This window comes from Manduca sexta, chromosome 19 (genome assembly GCF_014839805.1).
Source record: "Manduca sexta isolate Smith_Timp_Sample1 chromosome 19, JHU_Msex_v1.0, whole genome shotgun sequence".
NCBI lineage: Eukaryota > Metazoa > Arthropoda > Insecta > Lepidoptera > Sphingidae > Manduca > Manduca sexta.
The window spans coordinates 8,182,921-8,199,753 of NC_051133.1; the positions used below are offsets into that span (position 1 = coordinate 8,182,921).

The 16,833-nt window shown below is 36.0% G+C and overlaps 1 protein-coding gene across 4 annotated transcripts in view; it reads right to left on the reverse strand.

Annotated features, from left to right (window-relative positions):
* The window catches only part of LOC115442665 (protein couch potato), a 208,867-nt gene that overhangs the window by 159,092 nt on the left and 32,942 nt on the right, over positions 1-16,833 (reverse strand). For all 4 annotated transcript variants that reach the window (XM_037440320.1, XM_037440321.1, XM_037440319.1 and 1 more), the window contains exon 2: positions 5,844-6,632. In XM_037440320.1, the coding sequence (XP_037296217.1) occupies positions 5,844-5,903 (60 nt within the window). In that variant the 5' untranslated portion in view covers positions 5,904-6,632. The remainder of the gene's footprint in view (positions 1-5,843; positions 6,633-16,833) is intronic.

Consider the following 16,833-nt stretch of genomic DNA (forward strand, 5'->3'; position numbering starts at 1 on the left):
GTTACAGGTTTCAGGAAGCCGTAGCGGTGTTGTCTGCTCGGACCATTACCCGATTCGCGTAACCGATCCGCTGAGCGGTTGGTCGACCGGTCGCGCGACCAGCACTACAGGCACACAATCAATATGCATCTATCAGGCTTATGAGTGACATTCGACTTTTCAACATTCTTGCAGGGTTTTATTTTAATACTTACTTTACTGAGAAAATTTCTCCATAATTTTATTTTTATTTTTTTGTTATAGTAATATGGCCAGTGTTCTAGCACGGTGTCTAAACAGGAATTAGAATTTAAAATAAGACTCATCTATAAACGTTGAATGATCTACAAAGTGAACACGGCTCAATAGATGATTTAAAACATGTTTTGTATTATCTAAGTTTTGCATCATCATTCCAATTAAAGTTACAAAAGAATTTGATTAATGTAATAAAATTCAATCGAAACGTAAACGTAACTTTAATCGAACCTGTATAATTAATAACTATAATTTTGGTATTTGAATTTTAAATGATAAGTCTAAATTTGTAATCAATAAAGCAATTAGTTAAAATATATAAGCAAGAACGTGAGACAAACCCAGACAGCCATGGACGAGGGTAGACCCGACGGCGCCGTCGCACCCAGCGCCGTCGCCACACCGCCACGGGTTTATGGTTGCCACTACAATAACTGACAAAAATATGCGTAACTGCACCGAACCAGTGTCGCAACTTTGTGCTTTGTGCAAACTCGCTGGACTTCTTTGTAATAATATTCTTATGACGCACTTCGGTGAAAGCAGGTTACATAGTGCATACAGTGTCTGGAGTAACATATTCCTGTGATTCTCATATTTTCTTGCTGGTTTTGTTAGATTAGTCTGCCTTTTTGAGTTTACCAATTGGAAGCTTAATTGCCCTAATATTTTACACATTAACACTTTCCATCCATTTAAATAATAAAAAAAAATATGTGGCAATATAGCGTAAAAATCCATTTATAAAATATCGATAGCGGACTCAGTTACCCTGACCCTTATTTAATTGCCTCTTTAATACGACTAATTATTAATATTCATATGTATCGACTATCCTGTTTATATAACCAACTTGTAAAAAAATCAATAGCTTTGATATACGAATACTCAACGACTGCATTGAAATAAAAACTACTCATCACTGCTGTTGAAATTTTTCCTTAATTTTCTATATTTTTAACAAGAATATAATATGATCACATCATTTTTTACTGATCTGAATATTTTTTGTTTAGGGTACGGCAAACTAGCCTCACTGCACCTGGTGGTAAGTAAATAGATGCCCAAAAACATATCGACCAGCAAGAGATAAAGTTCTCCGAACAGTCGGCACAGTTTTGACGACCTGCTTAATTGCCGGCGCGCTACGTTTGAGGGACCACAAGTTGTAGGAAGAAGGGAACACGCATACTATATATGAATAATATTCTACACTAATGCAGCCTTCACAGTTTCCAATAATCGATTTGTTGTTAGTCTTCCTTATAGATCTGCTGCAATGCAAGCTACACTATTAAAATGTCTCGTAGAGTTGCAGTTATGTTTCATTTGTTTTGAGCATGTAAGAGATCGCGATTCCCTACTAAATAAGAGAAGAATGCCACTTAAAGCAATACATTAAAATTCCCAGAAAGCTATTGTACAGCTGAGATACAACAGTGCAACCAACAAGGGATATCACAACTAGACTGACTGCAATATACTTTCTAATATCAATATAATATGTGCTTTTATTGAATACGTAGCAACCCTATATTGTACTCGTCTCGCAGACAAACCGGCAACCGTGAAGCGGCCCGAGATTACGGGAAACGACACAGATAGAGGATTGAGATTGTGTTAAACATGTAACATGAAATATTGTTCGAATTCTAGGCGCGGCTATAAATTACAATTGGAGAGATAACATCTAAACGCACTAAGTAAGGAAGAGTAATGTTTTCCAATTTTTTATTCTGTATTTCGTTGCCATAATTACACAAATTTAACAGAATAAATATTATTTTTCTTTTTATTACTCTTCCTGTTCCTAAATTGGCATTTCTATCTAGCTAAAAGCAGAGAAACCGCATCTATGAACATAACAACGAAAACAAGGCAAGATCAGTTTCGTCCCATAAATCAAAAATACAAAAAGTACTCACTACACAGCCGTTCGTAAATAGCCGCATACATTTGCTATTCCTCTGTCTTCGTTAAAGCTGAACAAAGGACGACATATTGACAACAACGACACTTCACAACTCGGAAAAACTTTTACGCAATACATTACCAAGTACAGGCCCGTCTTCGTCGAATAACTTGGCAACTACGCTGCACAGTACTGGAACTATTGTATTATTGTTATTTCTCATTTCTTAAGAATACTCCTGGGCTAAACTTGGACTTCTTTAGGTTAAAACAAATATTTACATGAGAATAAATTTTTGTTGCGCTTGTTCGTTGTATCTGATTCAAGTTTGTCTACTTCTTATTATGAACATCGAATTATAGAAAAATACGAAATGGGTACAAACGAAAGGTATGAATTATTTATTCATTTTTTTAAGCTAATGTACCAAATAAACATTCCAATGTGTAGTATACGTAGAGTGAAAACAAATGTAACTAAATGGCCACCTCACAATTTTCACATTACCGAAGTTTCACCAGAAACTTTTAAATACTTACATTCTATTTATAAGGTTCATCGAGGTTTAATTTTTTTTATTATGTTTTATAATCTAATATTTCTGTTATCAATGTTGTCGTTACTTATTGGGCCATTGCAATATAATGTGCTAACTTTCGACCTTTCTTTATTTTGTTTACTAGTTTAATGTAAAATACTTTTTTTATGTTTGTGTTTGCATTGTTGGTGTGCCTAAGTAAATAAATAAATAAAATAAATAAATAATACTTTAACATAACTTTAACAAAATGGAGGACCACACCTCTAAGAGTGATATATCCTCAAGACCTATGCCTACGACAGATCATTATCCGTCCTCATTCAACAGCCACGCAAAAGTAAACACAGCCGTGCTTCAATGAAGCCAGCATGCACTATGATATTATTCGCTTTCAATATATGACATATACACTTGCGGTCGTGGTAAGTGGACAAGCAATGTTCGCATGAATGGATGCACCCACGCTATGTGAGCAAAGGACCTTGTCTATAAACGCCCCTCGAGCTCACTGCATGAGTACACATCAAAGAGAGGAGGGAAATCAACATTAACTTACCAAACAATCGTATGCCATGCGCTGGACACAATAACAGATGCACTAACCCCGACAACGTTTCGTTGCTCTTTTTGTGGAATTAGCCTGTTCGACTACAAATTTGTAAAGAATTACTGCTAAACTGTAAAAGAATATGGCCTGAGTACTTCAATTAATATGTTCTGGACTTTCATTTTTGACATCACAATTTCATAGAATAACAACATTTTTACTATCATTGATTTTTATAAATATTATTTTACAAATAGATTTTATAAATTATTTTCCACGATTTGATCGCATATTCACCGTAAAGTCTAATAATTATATAAAAAAATATACATAAAAGTTTATAATTGATCAGGCAACAAACAGTGTAAAAAAAGGATGGAATAATGTATAAAGAAAATAAGCTATTTATAAAGCTGTCCGTGGACGAGAGGGACTGAAAGCGCTGAACCGACGTCTAGTCTATTTGTCTCGACTAACACAACCGCTGCCCACTTCTCGTCGCCTCCTCGTAGTTTGCGTTAAGGATTTTATCGCTTTTTCTTTAGGGTTGTTACTTTGTTTTTTAGGTCGACGCGATGCTCTGGTTTAGACAACCTCCGGATTGTACTCGGCCGGATTTTCAATTGCATTGTTTTGTATGTAACTTTAATGATGCAGTCTAAGCGTATAATATACTTAGTCTGGCCATAAATACTGTTACACTTAATTATAAAAAAATATTACATTTGAATTTCGAATCTGTCATTTTTATACGATTGTTCATTGTGTTTTCTCATTTTGGCGCCAATACATTGTAAAATATTTTGCGATATTAAAATGGTGTGGGGTGATAAAGAGAACCGAATCGCTGTGATAGCATTACACAAAGTAGGTATGGAGCCAAATGCAATTTTTAAAACTCTCCATACACTTGGTATTAGTAAAATGTTTGTGTACCGGGCTATTAATAGGTACAATGAGACCTCCTCTGTTTGTGACAGAAAAAGATCTGGCCGTCCACGTAGTGTTCGTACGAAAAAGGTGGTCAAAGCAGTAAGGGAAAGAATTCGAAGAAATCCTGTCCGAAAGCAAAAGATTTTATCTCGGGAAATGAAGATAGCACCTAGAACCATGTCGCGTATTTTAAAAGATGACTTAGGACTTGCAGCCTATAAGAGACGCACTGGCCATTTCTTAACTGATAATTTAAAGAAGAATAGGGTGGTAAAATCGAAACAACTACTGAAGCGGTACGCAAAGGGAGGTCACAGAAAAATTTTGTTTACGGATGAGAAAATTTTTACAATTGAGCAACATTTTAACAAACAAAATGACCGTATTTATGCTCAAAGCTCTAAGGAAGCTTCCCAATTAGTCGACAGAGTGCAACGTGGACATTATCCGACTTCAGTGATGGTTTGGTGGGGTGTTAGCTATGAAGGAGTGACTGAGCCATATTTTTGTGAAAAAGGTATCAAAACATCGGCACAAGTGTATCAAGATACCATTCTTGAGAAGGTAGTTAAGCCCCTTAACATCACCATGTTCAATAACCAAGTATGGTCCTTCCAGCAAGACTCGGCGCCGGGTCATAAAGCTCGGTCCACGCAGTCTTGGTTGGAATCGAACGTTTCGGACTTCATCAGAGCTGAAGACTGGCCGTCGTCTAGTCCCGATCTTAATCCGCTGGATTATGATTTGTGGTCAGTTTTAGAGAGTACAGCTTGCTCTAAACGCCATGATAATTTGGAGTCCCTAAAACAATCTATACGATTGGCAGTGAAGAATTTTCCCATGGAAAGAGTGCGTGCTTCTATTGATAACTGGCCTCATCGTTTAAAGGACTGTATTGCAGCCAATGGAGACCACTTCGAATAAGCTTTTTATATTTTTAATTGTTTTATATTTATGTATTAAACTGACACACTGTAAAAGTAATAAATGTTATTTGCAGTTAACAATTTTCTTTTTTCTTTATTACAATATTTATGGCAAGACTAGGTAGATCGACTTTTTATTTGAGTTCCATTTTGTTGTTACCTAACGATGCTAAAACTCCGGCCGGCGCGACATATCCACTATAATTTATTTAGGAAAGTAAATTCGAAAATCACTACGTGTGCAGAAAACAACATGCGATTCCGACCGGAAGTGACATGGCGCCACGTGCCCTATAGTGTTGCCTTTGACACATGGACACAACCACATTTATAAACCGACCTTACAATGTAAGACATAAGAACTAAAATCTAATATCAAGGAAGTGCTATATAATCTTTCGATTCCCAGCTGCCTTCGTCGCGAGGAAAATTTCCTTTTATTGTGTTAGCGAATGCTTATTGTATATCCGAACGTTTTCCCCATTGTAGCGGCTTCAGAGTCGCACCTCTTCGGTATTATTTCACAATTGTACGATGACAAATAGCTAAAGCGATACATTAAGACCTGTTCGAAAGGGGAATTCCAATTTCTAGTTCTATTGTTAATTTATACGCACCATGGAAATGGAAGGTACAAAGGACCCGGATTAGAGGTCGAATTGTCGGAATAATTAATAACGTTGGTCTAAATTGAAAAGGCTCGGTTAATGGCTATGTGATAACTAATCATTGTGATGGTGTACTGACCTCTTCCTCAGTAGTAGCGGTGTTGACGGAGTCCATGCTTTGACAGAGCGCCAGCTCCATGTTCTTGTGTTGTGGGGATGCGGCCCGCGGCGAAGGCTGCTGCGGCGGCACCAGCGCGCCTTGTGTCGCTCCTGCCGCCTGCTGCGCGCCTGCGCCACCCGTAGCCGCGGGGCTTTGAGCCGCCTGAAGGTTCTGCGCCGCTTGCAGGCTCTGCGCCGCCTGGAGACTTTGTGCCGCCTGGAGGCTCTGCTGGGCCTGCAGACTTTGTTGCGCCTGCAGGTTTTGCAGCGACTGGTGGGCCAGGTTCAACTGGTGTTGCTGCACGATGCTCTGTTGCACTATACTTTGCTGCACTTTGATGTGTTGGTGCACGGCGAGCTGGTGAATCGGATGGAGAGAGGCGGGAGGTGCGGGGTATGGAGGGGAAAGCCGCTGGCGCTTCACTTGCGCACTCTGAAGCGCTTCGTGCAGCCTCTTCACCGGGAGGGGACTTTGGCCGAGGTTATCCACGGCTGTGGCGGGGCGTGCCGGCCGAGTCACGTGACTCTGGCGAGCACCGACTGTTGCAGCGACAGGGGAGGTACCGGACGCAGCGCGACGCGGTATCGATATCGATATCGACTACGACGCAGCTCTAGTGCGTTGCGGTACGCGATCCCGACTGACTGTTTGCTTCAACTAATAAAGTGAATAATTATGGCGCGCCTAATAGCGACTGTTTATCAGTTTTCAGCGCCTGAGCACTTGTGTCTTCATTCGTGTACGTTGATATTTACTCGTTAGCCACTCCTGAAACAAACAATTATCGTATGTTATTATAGCGCACTTATGAGCACATACTTAACACGTGTATTATATAAAACCAATGTAACAAAACATCCACAAGTGTAGTAAAAATAAAAGGCAGCCGGATAATAACGCACGAGAAAAATAAATTATTGTATTTGTTGTTATGCGATAAATAATTCAAAATATATTTCTGATTTCGCTGACTCCAATTAGGGAAGGAATCCTCTTATGGCGGCATCCTTTATAACGTAAATCGATAAGGCACCTCAAGGGTTCACGCCAAAGGAAATGTACGTTTCATTTGTAACGGAAACCGAACAAGAAAAATCTTTCAAAGATTTTCTCAACACGCGATGATGATAAACAGCATTACAATCGGCTCTTAGTTTAGTTACAGAACAATGGATACAACAAGTGGTATAGATTAAAAAACATCTGTAATGTAAAATGTAAACTATTCAATCATTCTTATACAAGCAGTTGTTTGAAATAACTTTACATTTATTTCCCCGCATTATATTCGAAATCTCGTGTATATTTAGACATTTACAAATAAATCACTGGGATTTAGGTCAACATTTCACATCATTAATGAATGAAAATGAAAATATCATTCAACACCAATATCCGTAAAAAATAGTAGCCAACAATATTATTGCTATAAAGAGCTTTATGATTTATCGAATGTGATAACGAGAAAACTGTGAGAGCAATGTGCGCTCTATTACAATGAATTTAAAACCCAATGTTGTTTGTACAAAACATGTTATTTTTATATGTCAAATAGTACCGATTACAGTGTGGGCAGCGGGCAAACGTTTAAACGGTTAGTCATCTCAATAAACATCTAGAATCGTCTAAATTAAGGACTAGACTGATAATATCAGTAGTTTTACTCGAGTTACCCGCATTACGAATAGGCTCTTTACTAAAATTGCTCTTATCTACTGCTTGCTGCACTAATCAGACAAGGTTATTTATTAAATATCAACTCTATTCTAAAATAATACTTTTATTCGTTTGTAAAGTATTATTATCCATACTATTTGTTTTAATTAATTTATTTATTTGTTAAAATCCACAGCCCTTATTGCTAGAGTAATTTGCATCACTTATTAATATGTCTGATAGACATATTTTAAGGCCAATAATATGCAAAAGTTATAGAATTTTTAAACCTTCAATAAACCATAATAATACATACATACCTATCATTGTTTATATAAACGCGATACTGTTTTGTCTGTAGAGCAAATAATAATCATTCGTAAGAAAACATGTACATTTGAAAAACAACATTTCAAATGAAACACAACTGTTGTTTCTATTCACCTGCATCTGTATTTCGAAATTATTTAAGCAGAGCGTTCAGCGGCCCAGCGCAGCCCAAGTTTGTTCGCTAGTTGTACGTTATTCAAATGCGTAAACAAGTTTTGTGCATTGCCGATCTTCCTGACCTTGTATCGCGAACACACTTCGCATTGTTACAAACTCATCGTTAAACTAGGCTTTTTCAGTCCCACTTCCAGTTTACTACAATGAAACGAGGTTTGTGTTGTTTTTAGCAATCAAAAGAATCTCAATGCTAGCAGGTTCTGAATACTGACTCATGTGCATTCCTGAGATACAATCAATGATACACGTGTTGCAGTAAATAGAGACAAATTGCATAAATAAGCAATCAACATTTATGATAGTCAGTTCTAACTCAAATGATAACATTATGCGCAATAGCTTTTTCTATATACTCCTATTGGTAATATAATAAACTGAATCTCGAAACAGTTAAATATCCGAGTCAAAAGATAAACAAGACACTTAATAACCTCAATATAATGGGAACGAAAAAAAAACGCAATCACGAACTCAACAATAAGCGAGGCGACGTAAAGAGTCATGTACAGACTTCTTGCGGAGTATAAGAAATACAAATTAGCAGAAAAAATAAAAGTGGGAAGGTGAGTCACAAACGTACTGACAATTAGGGTTCCCCGATTGTTACAATAAATATTTAATATTTATAAGAGGGAAAATGTAGAGCTAGCTATATATACTGAAGAAAGGATGGACAAAAATTTAAAACAGTTCGAGAAACCAAAACTTAGAAAAAATATGTGTGTAAAATCATACTAAATAAGAACATACAATGATCGAAGGCAGACCGTTAAAGAAGCCTCGGTCATTACGCGTAATACAAATATATTGATCAAGTGATGATACATTGCTTATGACAGAACCGGTAATGAAAATAAACAATGGTGAGAGCATTGATGGTTGATTAATAGCACTACACGATACAACGCTGACGTTACGTCCTGATTATTGTCAACACATCGAAAACGGTAATGAAGTGCTTACGTACATGCTAGCTTAATATTCCATAACAATTTCTATTTCTGTTCCCATACGTAAAGTGCATGTACAATGTTCACAGTAAAAATAACCCATTCGTCACCCATGTTAATTTGCAACGTTCAGTTAATATCGACAATTAGAGAGCCACAGCAGAATATTGCAAGGATGTGCCGTCGGCCAGTGTTAACTACGGAACACTAACGAGTTAATTATTTCACGTCCTCTAATGACAACAGAATGATAAAGCCGGACGCAAACTCTTAATATGTAACAACTAACAACCAACAATCACGTGTATCCACCATTAGGCGTTCCAAGGTTAACGTTTTTTGCTCCGCGTCGGCGTGTCTAAGTTGTGCACAGTTTGTACTATTGTATTTATAAGAAACGCGAGATTTATAAACGCTCATGTGGGATTGTAGAATGCAATTCTGCTATTGATAAAATTATTTTACCAGAATTTTATATGGAAATTGATAGGAATATATCAACATTATATCAGTATTAACTTGCATTAATGTTAGAAGTAAATTCAGTGGAAATATTTACCACTGAAGAATCACATAACGGTTTTCTGCGTATAATTATATTTCATAATCAATATGCGGTGAACCGTTTCAATATGTTCTATTTGTTCTTATATTAATTGCTTGTTAAATGATTTTATTTATAATCTATAAGATATATATTAATTTAGAGCACGAACAAAACGCACGATCAGATTGTAACAAGTTAAATTAATTCGGTCCTAAAACATTGCAAAATTACGACACTAAAATTGATCAGTATCAGAACATAACATTTAATGTCGCTAATGGTACAATGTACGCAGATAAAATAACATAAGCGCATAAATTAAAAAAAAAAGAAACAATATTCACATTATAAATCCTCGAAAACATGGATAATTTCTATTTATTATGCAAATGACCAGTTTTCTTCGCTTCTTTTGTTCGTATCGGAATTAAAAACTCGATTTACCTCTCACCGGGCTGTAATCAAAACAAGCCCGTGTTTTTTCGTAGTGCCGCGTACTTAAGTGTTTTTCACTTATTTTTGTAGCATCAAACGTGTTCCAATTCCGAATGGTATGGCTCCATAGGTTGCAATGACATCATCCAATTAGACTGCTCCGATCTATTCAATAGCATCGGGCTTAAATCCACCGGAACGTTCAGAAATTGAAGTATTCATATAATAATATGGACAGCGGTAGTTATTTTTTGTGCGGTTTAATTTATTTTATTTCATATAGCCGCTTACTCTCGGTTCGAAATTGGGAGAATGTTTTTTTTTAGTAAAAATACAAGGTGTAACTTCCATTGGTCAGTTATTGAATGTCAACGTGCAGTGCAGACAACTTGCCTGTGATTTGAACATGGTAAGTTCAATCTGACGAATCCAAAATCTATGCAAAGCTTTTTATCTTCATAGTATTCCTTTAATTGTAAAACCCGTATTGTTAAAACTGAAGTCTCACTCAAACTGACTATTAAAAACCTCCTTTACACACTTGTCTTGAATAAATTTAAGAAATACCATCAACACGTTTTCATCCATTGAATCTGCCAGCAGAATAGCCTATGCAATAGTGACAAAACGAGTGTCTAGACATAATGTCTATTGTTATCTTAAATGCAATTGTAGCTCGTTGCGTCAGCATTATTATGACAGACTGCTTCGTTAGTCAATTACCAGTGGCGATAATAACAAAAAGAAATAACTCAGTTGTCCCGAAAGCAACTGTTGTGACGTTTTGACAAATAAAAACATAATTTTATCGGTTGTCTACTTCCTTGGCGAATACGGATTTTGTTTAGGAATTATATTCGAATTAGAATCAAATTGAATCTAGTTTACAACACAATTATAGATAAAAGGAATGCTCTTGATCAAAGTGTCCCGCATTTTGATGTAAACATATGTTTAGCTTTGAGTGTGTCCCCATTTTGTACGTTGTTGAGACAGATAAATTTGTTACGAGAGACATAAAATATACTTCCCTGTATAAAACACAAAATTTGGTTAAATTGTTGATGCCTCCGTAAATTAACTAAATTACTGGCACGTTGCTTTTACGACACATTTTTTAAGATCAGCTTACTGAATACATGATGGTAAGGCATTCTCTTTCACCTCAATAGAGCACCATATAGGTACATTCCGCGAAAATATACCCGTCGCGATAATATTTCTAGTTAATTTCATAAGTAGGTTGTACACTGTTTAGGTATTTTGTAACGAAAACATAAATATTGGGAGTGGAGTCATTTGAACTTGCCCGCTATTAATTCAAATGTAACTGAATAGATTCAATATATGAGCAAATTATAGGTAGAAAAATTATCTAACCGCTTTACCTGCTTTGATCATTACGTAATACAGGGGGCAGAGTTTAAAAATTAGCAACGAAACATTCACCACGCCACCAGATATTGCTTAACCGTTATTTCCGCACTTTGCAACAGATGAAACGAAACCAAATCACGACAACCTTTCACAATGTAAAACAAATTGCCAAAAGTACTCTAAATACGCATTACCAAAGCAATATCGTCGGAAACATCTCCAGATGTTACTTGCCATTACATTATTAGATGTAAGCGACGGCAGACAACTCAAATCATAAAACTAATGTTTAGAAAACACAAACAGAAAATTACCTATCACAATTTATCTTACCTCGTTAAATCCTTAAATCCTGTTTTGTATTTATACTTGGACGTCGACGGTAAATAACTGCAGTGTAACTTATGCAGTTTCCACTTATTTTATTATACTAAGTCCGTGGGAATGGGTGGTGCGACATGCAAACAAACTGATAAGACTCCGCTTGTCTGGCTGCTGAAAATAGGGGGTATTTGTACACGCTAAACATAGTATCTGCTTTATTTGGAAATAAACAATAGACACCAAAGAGATTTCAAGCAGGTTAATCTAATTTAAGCAAATACTTTGTAATGTTAATAAGCAAATCTTTGAGTTAAATATAAAACTCCTACTGTATTATATCTCTCAAAACTTAAGCAGAGACAAAACTATTGCATCTATAATTCTTACTTCACTACATTCCTTGGTAATATTAGGATCAATAGTGGCACAAAATACTGAACATTACTACTTAATGATAGGGAGCCTTGAACTCTACCACACAATAACTCTATCTACTACGAATCTCTCATACTATCTTTGCCAAATTAGGTATCTTTTTAGCTCAATAAACTTTCAAGTATGACCTCCCAATATTACGGCTATTAGATTACTGAGATGCAAAAATGTTTCATTTTAACCTTTATACTAATTCTAGGGCTTGTAGAAACACGCTAAGTTAATTCCTAAGGTTATCTAAAACATTCTGACACTCGGCTTACCACCAGTTGCTAACGTAATTATTTGAAAGAAAATAGTGTTAATTTTTTTATAAGGTTGTGCGATTGTATGTAATACCTAAATAAATGTTACAAATGAAACTGATGCATCAATGTTTCTAGGTGAAATTTCTTTCAAATAAATTTCGTTAGGTGAATTAGTTTTTCTAGAACTCCAGACTGTTCAGCGTGCAATCGGATTTAGCAAAGCTACGTCAAATAATCAATAAACAGCTGTAGATGAGCTCATATGCCCGACGAGGAAGAATAATTATGTTGGTTTTGCTCATGAATAAATACAACTAAATATAACTTTCCTTCACATAGCATGATACAAGTTCACGAAACAGTAGTACCGAAGTACAGAAGTCAATGAAATATGCTAAAATTAAATAACGTGATTACAGATATAGCTAAACAATGCTGTTTATTAAATTAACGCGTAACATGCCCGAGCTACTTATTGTTTGCCTTCATTAATATTTATGTAATTAGCAAAAGTAGAAAACGAACGGAACGTACCGTTCTTTCGTATGCTAAGAATTATGAGAAAGTTTAATTAAAATTATGAACGTTCTTAAAACTTTGATTACACGAAATACCACAAATACCTTATATGAACATACTTGACTAAAATTTGTAATATTTCCCAAATTAAAATACTTAAAGTTAAATACACGCCGAAATTTCACCATAAATAGACCTTTGATTGTTAGCCACAAATCGATAATAGACCCAGAAATTGTGCGGTTCGGGCATAGTATTCGAGTTACAAACTTTACAAACTGTCTTAATTTAATTTGAAAACTATGATGTTGGGTACAAAGAAATAGTTGGGTTGGTTAGAAGGGGCCGTATCAAAGACGGTGGATTGTAGCTAAGTTGGAACTTTGTAAAACTCACAAACACAAATATTGTGTTTAAAACACCGTCACATAATCCGCTTCACGAACTTGTACCAGCAAGTTTGAACAGCGTTTACATATTGAATACTATGGAACACATGCAACAAAATTAGCACGAACATAATTGAAAGTTATCAAGAACTTTTAGCCGGTCCATTGGCAGTCATAAATCAATAAATCCAAAACCTAACAGACAACATCCAATGCTATTTCATGAATGTGCCTAACAAAACAAGCCCATTCAATTAACTACATCGGCCGGCCTGACGACCAATACAGGCATTCGCGTAATGAAATTTGGCGGTACTTTACAAAGCTGAAGCTATATACTTCCAACGTTTTCATGCGCAATACGGTTTTAACGCCAAAAAAATATAACTTGGAGACACTTTCAATCCTTAACGGCGGAACCACTTATTCTGCCATTACAAATTTAGTACATCAAACATTTTTTTTCATAAAAAGTTCACTTCCAAACAATATTTAGCAAATGGCTGAAATAAACATAAAAAAATGTTTCTGCGTCCGTCGAATTCGGGCTAATTTCAAGAGAAATGAACCTTTGTTACACGCGGCCCCATATTCATAGTGAGCGAAGCGTCCCGCAAATTGAATCTAATTGCCGCAACGAAGTGTTGAATCAGTCCGGTGGCCCTGGGCGGCGCGGGGAGGGGCGGTGGCCTAAATTGCGCCTATTTACCCACTTAGGATCAAAATCGGAACACCCACAGACCACCTGTTTACGAGACATTTTTACAAAGTGCTCGCAACTCTAACTTCTATACTACGAACATAAGGACTCGCTGCGCTTCAGGACTATTTATTTCCAACATTCTAGAAATCTGCTCTTTAAAAATAATAAAACTACGGCGTTTTTTATGTTTACAAGTTAATAGCTAAATACCTAAATCTAACAAAGTTGGCGTTCTGAATCAAACAATGCGATTGTTACTTTGCATAAACCCAAATTGCTTACCGAGGTTAGTAATCGACTATAAAAATCTGCCTTCCAAAAGCATAAAAAGGTGTGTAAAATAAATAAGTATAAAGTACATTTTGAAAATAAGGTTCGTAAACAAATGCTCATTCTAACGAGACACATTAGACCACGTAAACGCAATTTAAATCGGTTTTGTGTATTTTTCATCAGTAGGACAGGCGAGCCAGGCGCCGCGCCGCGCCGCGCCGGGGCCCAACACACGTCATGTTACATTTAATTAATCACCCAAATAGATTTTATTGCGGAAAATATTTATGTTTCCCGTAAAGTGAAATTTCAGCAATCGACCAAACGTGCCAGTTTTATTTTTGCAAGATGCGTGTATTTAAATGTTTATTCTATACCGCAGCGCAGTCGAATATATTAATATTTTTATATTATGCTTTCGACATAATGTGCTTCCAACTGGTACACGAGTGGCATGTAAAAATATATTATGCAACTAGGGCTTGCCCGCTGCTCTGTCTGCTTAATTTATTATTTTTGTTATATTTAAATATATTACGCGACTGATTTATAAACTTTGTACCTTACAACTAGAGGCTCTACTGTAGAGCGTTCTGTATTACATTATGTAGTCAACTAGCCCAACTCGTCTTCGACCTAACTGTGATCTATATTGAATTTAAAACATTATATACCTATAGTCAGTATGAAACTCTCTCAAACAAATTCTTAATGCAATTGAAAACTGTATTATAATTAGTATGTAATAACTGTGTTAAAAAAAGTATTTATAATATGTGTACGTGTGTGTACATAGTTTATAATGTTACGCATTAAGATATTATAGATTTATTATTCACCTTTACGAGGACAACTTTTATGCAAAAACAAGCCATATTTCTACGAAATAATAAAAATCCAAGGAATCAAATTATGCATAATACATATTTCTCTCCATTATACCGCAACCGATTGGATGTTGTGAAAAGGCTACGGATACCGTGACAAAGCAATATTTTTTGTGGCAAATCAATGCTGCTCGATAGCTTTCCGGGACACACAAAACAAATTGGCATTCGGTGAAAATCCTATCGATGTTATTTTATATCTATGCACTGCATCCATAGCTACTCCACTGTCTTTTGTGTTTAAACTTTTATTTACTGTATGCAGCGAGTTCCCTCTTAGTAATAACTACAATGCTGGCGGGTTGCAAGGCATCTTTTGAGCACAACGCTCTTTGTGGCATGAAATCTTATTGTAGATGTTTACAATTGAAAGGTTTGTTTTTAATTTATAAATAATTTGTCATGGCTGCTTTGAGGAAAAAGTGCGTTTTTACTTGGCCTTGCTTTGGCAAGTATGCCGACGGATAAAGCTAGTCCAGTAATCTGATGATAAATATTATGAATTAATGTCTTTGGTGTACTCTTGACCTATAAAGCATCTAGATTATACTTGCTTGCCCTAAAGCTGTAATCAGCTCTTTGATCTGGTAAACGTCTATTTAGGCTCTCATATCAATTTCTAAAAGGAAGTGCCTAGATTCCATCTTTTAAACAAAAGCAATTTTTGTTGTGAAAACACGTGATATACTTGAGACGTCAAGCAACGGAATAAATGCAGCTAACAGCATTTATCGCGAAACTTTTGCATCCTTCGAGGATACAGGCGCGAGTTTATTGAGATATGTGGAATGAACATTGCTTCGGTCATCTCTGAGTCTGCTAATTTGGACAGCTGAAGACATGTTCTCTCTTTACTTTCGAAGAAGGTTATTTTGGGAGGAAACTTATGATACATTGCCACATGAAAAAATATGCCTACAAAACTTCTACTATCAAAGTTTAATGCGAAGGACAGAACCAAAAAAATATTCCAAGCGCTAATATTAATTTAACAGCAGGCATTAGCCCTACTCAAAAACTCACGTCGTGACGCAACCAATACAATTGCAGACCTTGGTATACACTATCGACCATTCCAAATACTTATTATTACTTCTCACCATGAAGAATGTACAAAAACGCCTCCAACAATATGAAACGAACATGGACATGACCAAAGATGATATGACGATTTATCCAGGGAAAGGTTTTCCACATAGACAGAATCGCAAGCAACTATGTAGTGTCAAATAATTCTTATAATTTAGTTTTGTACTTTATAAATTATAATTTATAGAAGTGTTTTTAAAAAAGATATTTTAGTCTATATACCCAAAGAGAGGAAAAATGCTACTTATATGCCCAGAATTCCCAGAACTCTTTTAAAATGAGTAATATAGGCCCGCCAATCCAAGGTTGATTGCATACTGATAGCAAGAGATTTTACAGAACCAGCAAACACGCATGAAACGTATGCGAGATGAAAAAAGAGCTACACAATCGAAAATACTGTTGATAACTTTGAAAGGAGCTTTGCTATTCAAGATAGTTTTGGAGTATGCTGGAAATACGATCATCCTAACAAGATACTTCGTTGGTATGACGAAACTATTAACAAAATTAAGTGGAAAAATATAATTATTGGACTAGAAAATAACATGAGCAAAGTTATGGTCTTAAACCGCGCTGAAAATAGGAGGACACCTCGTGGTACAAACTGTTAATGAATTCATGTTGTAA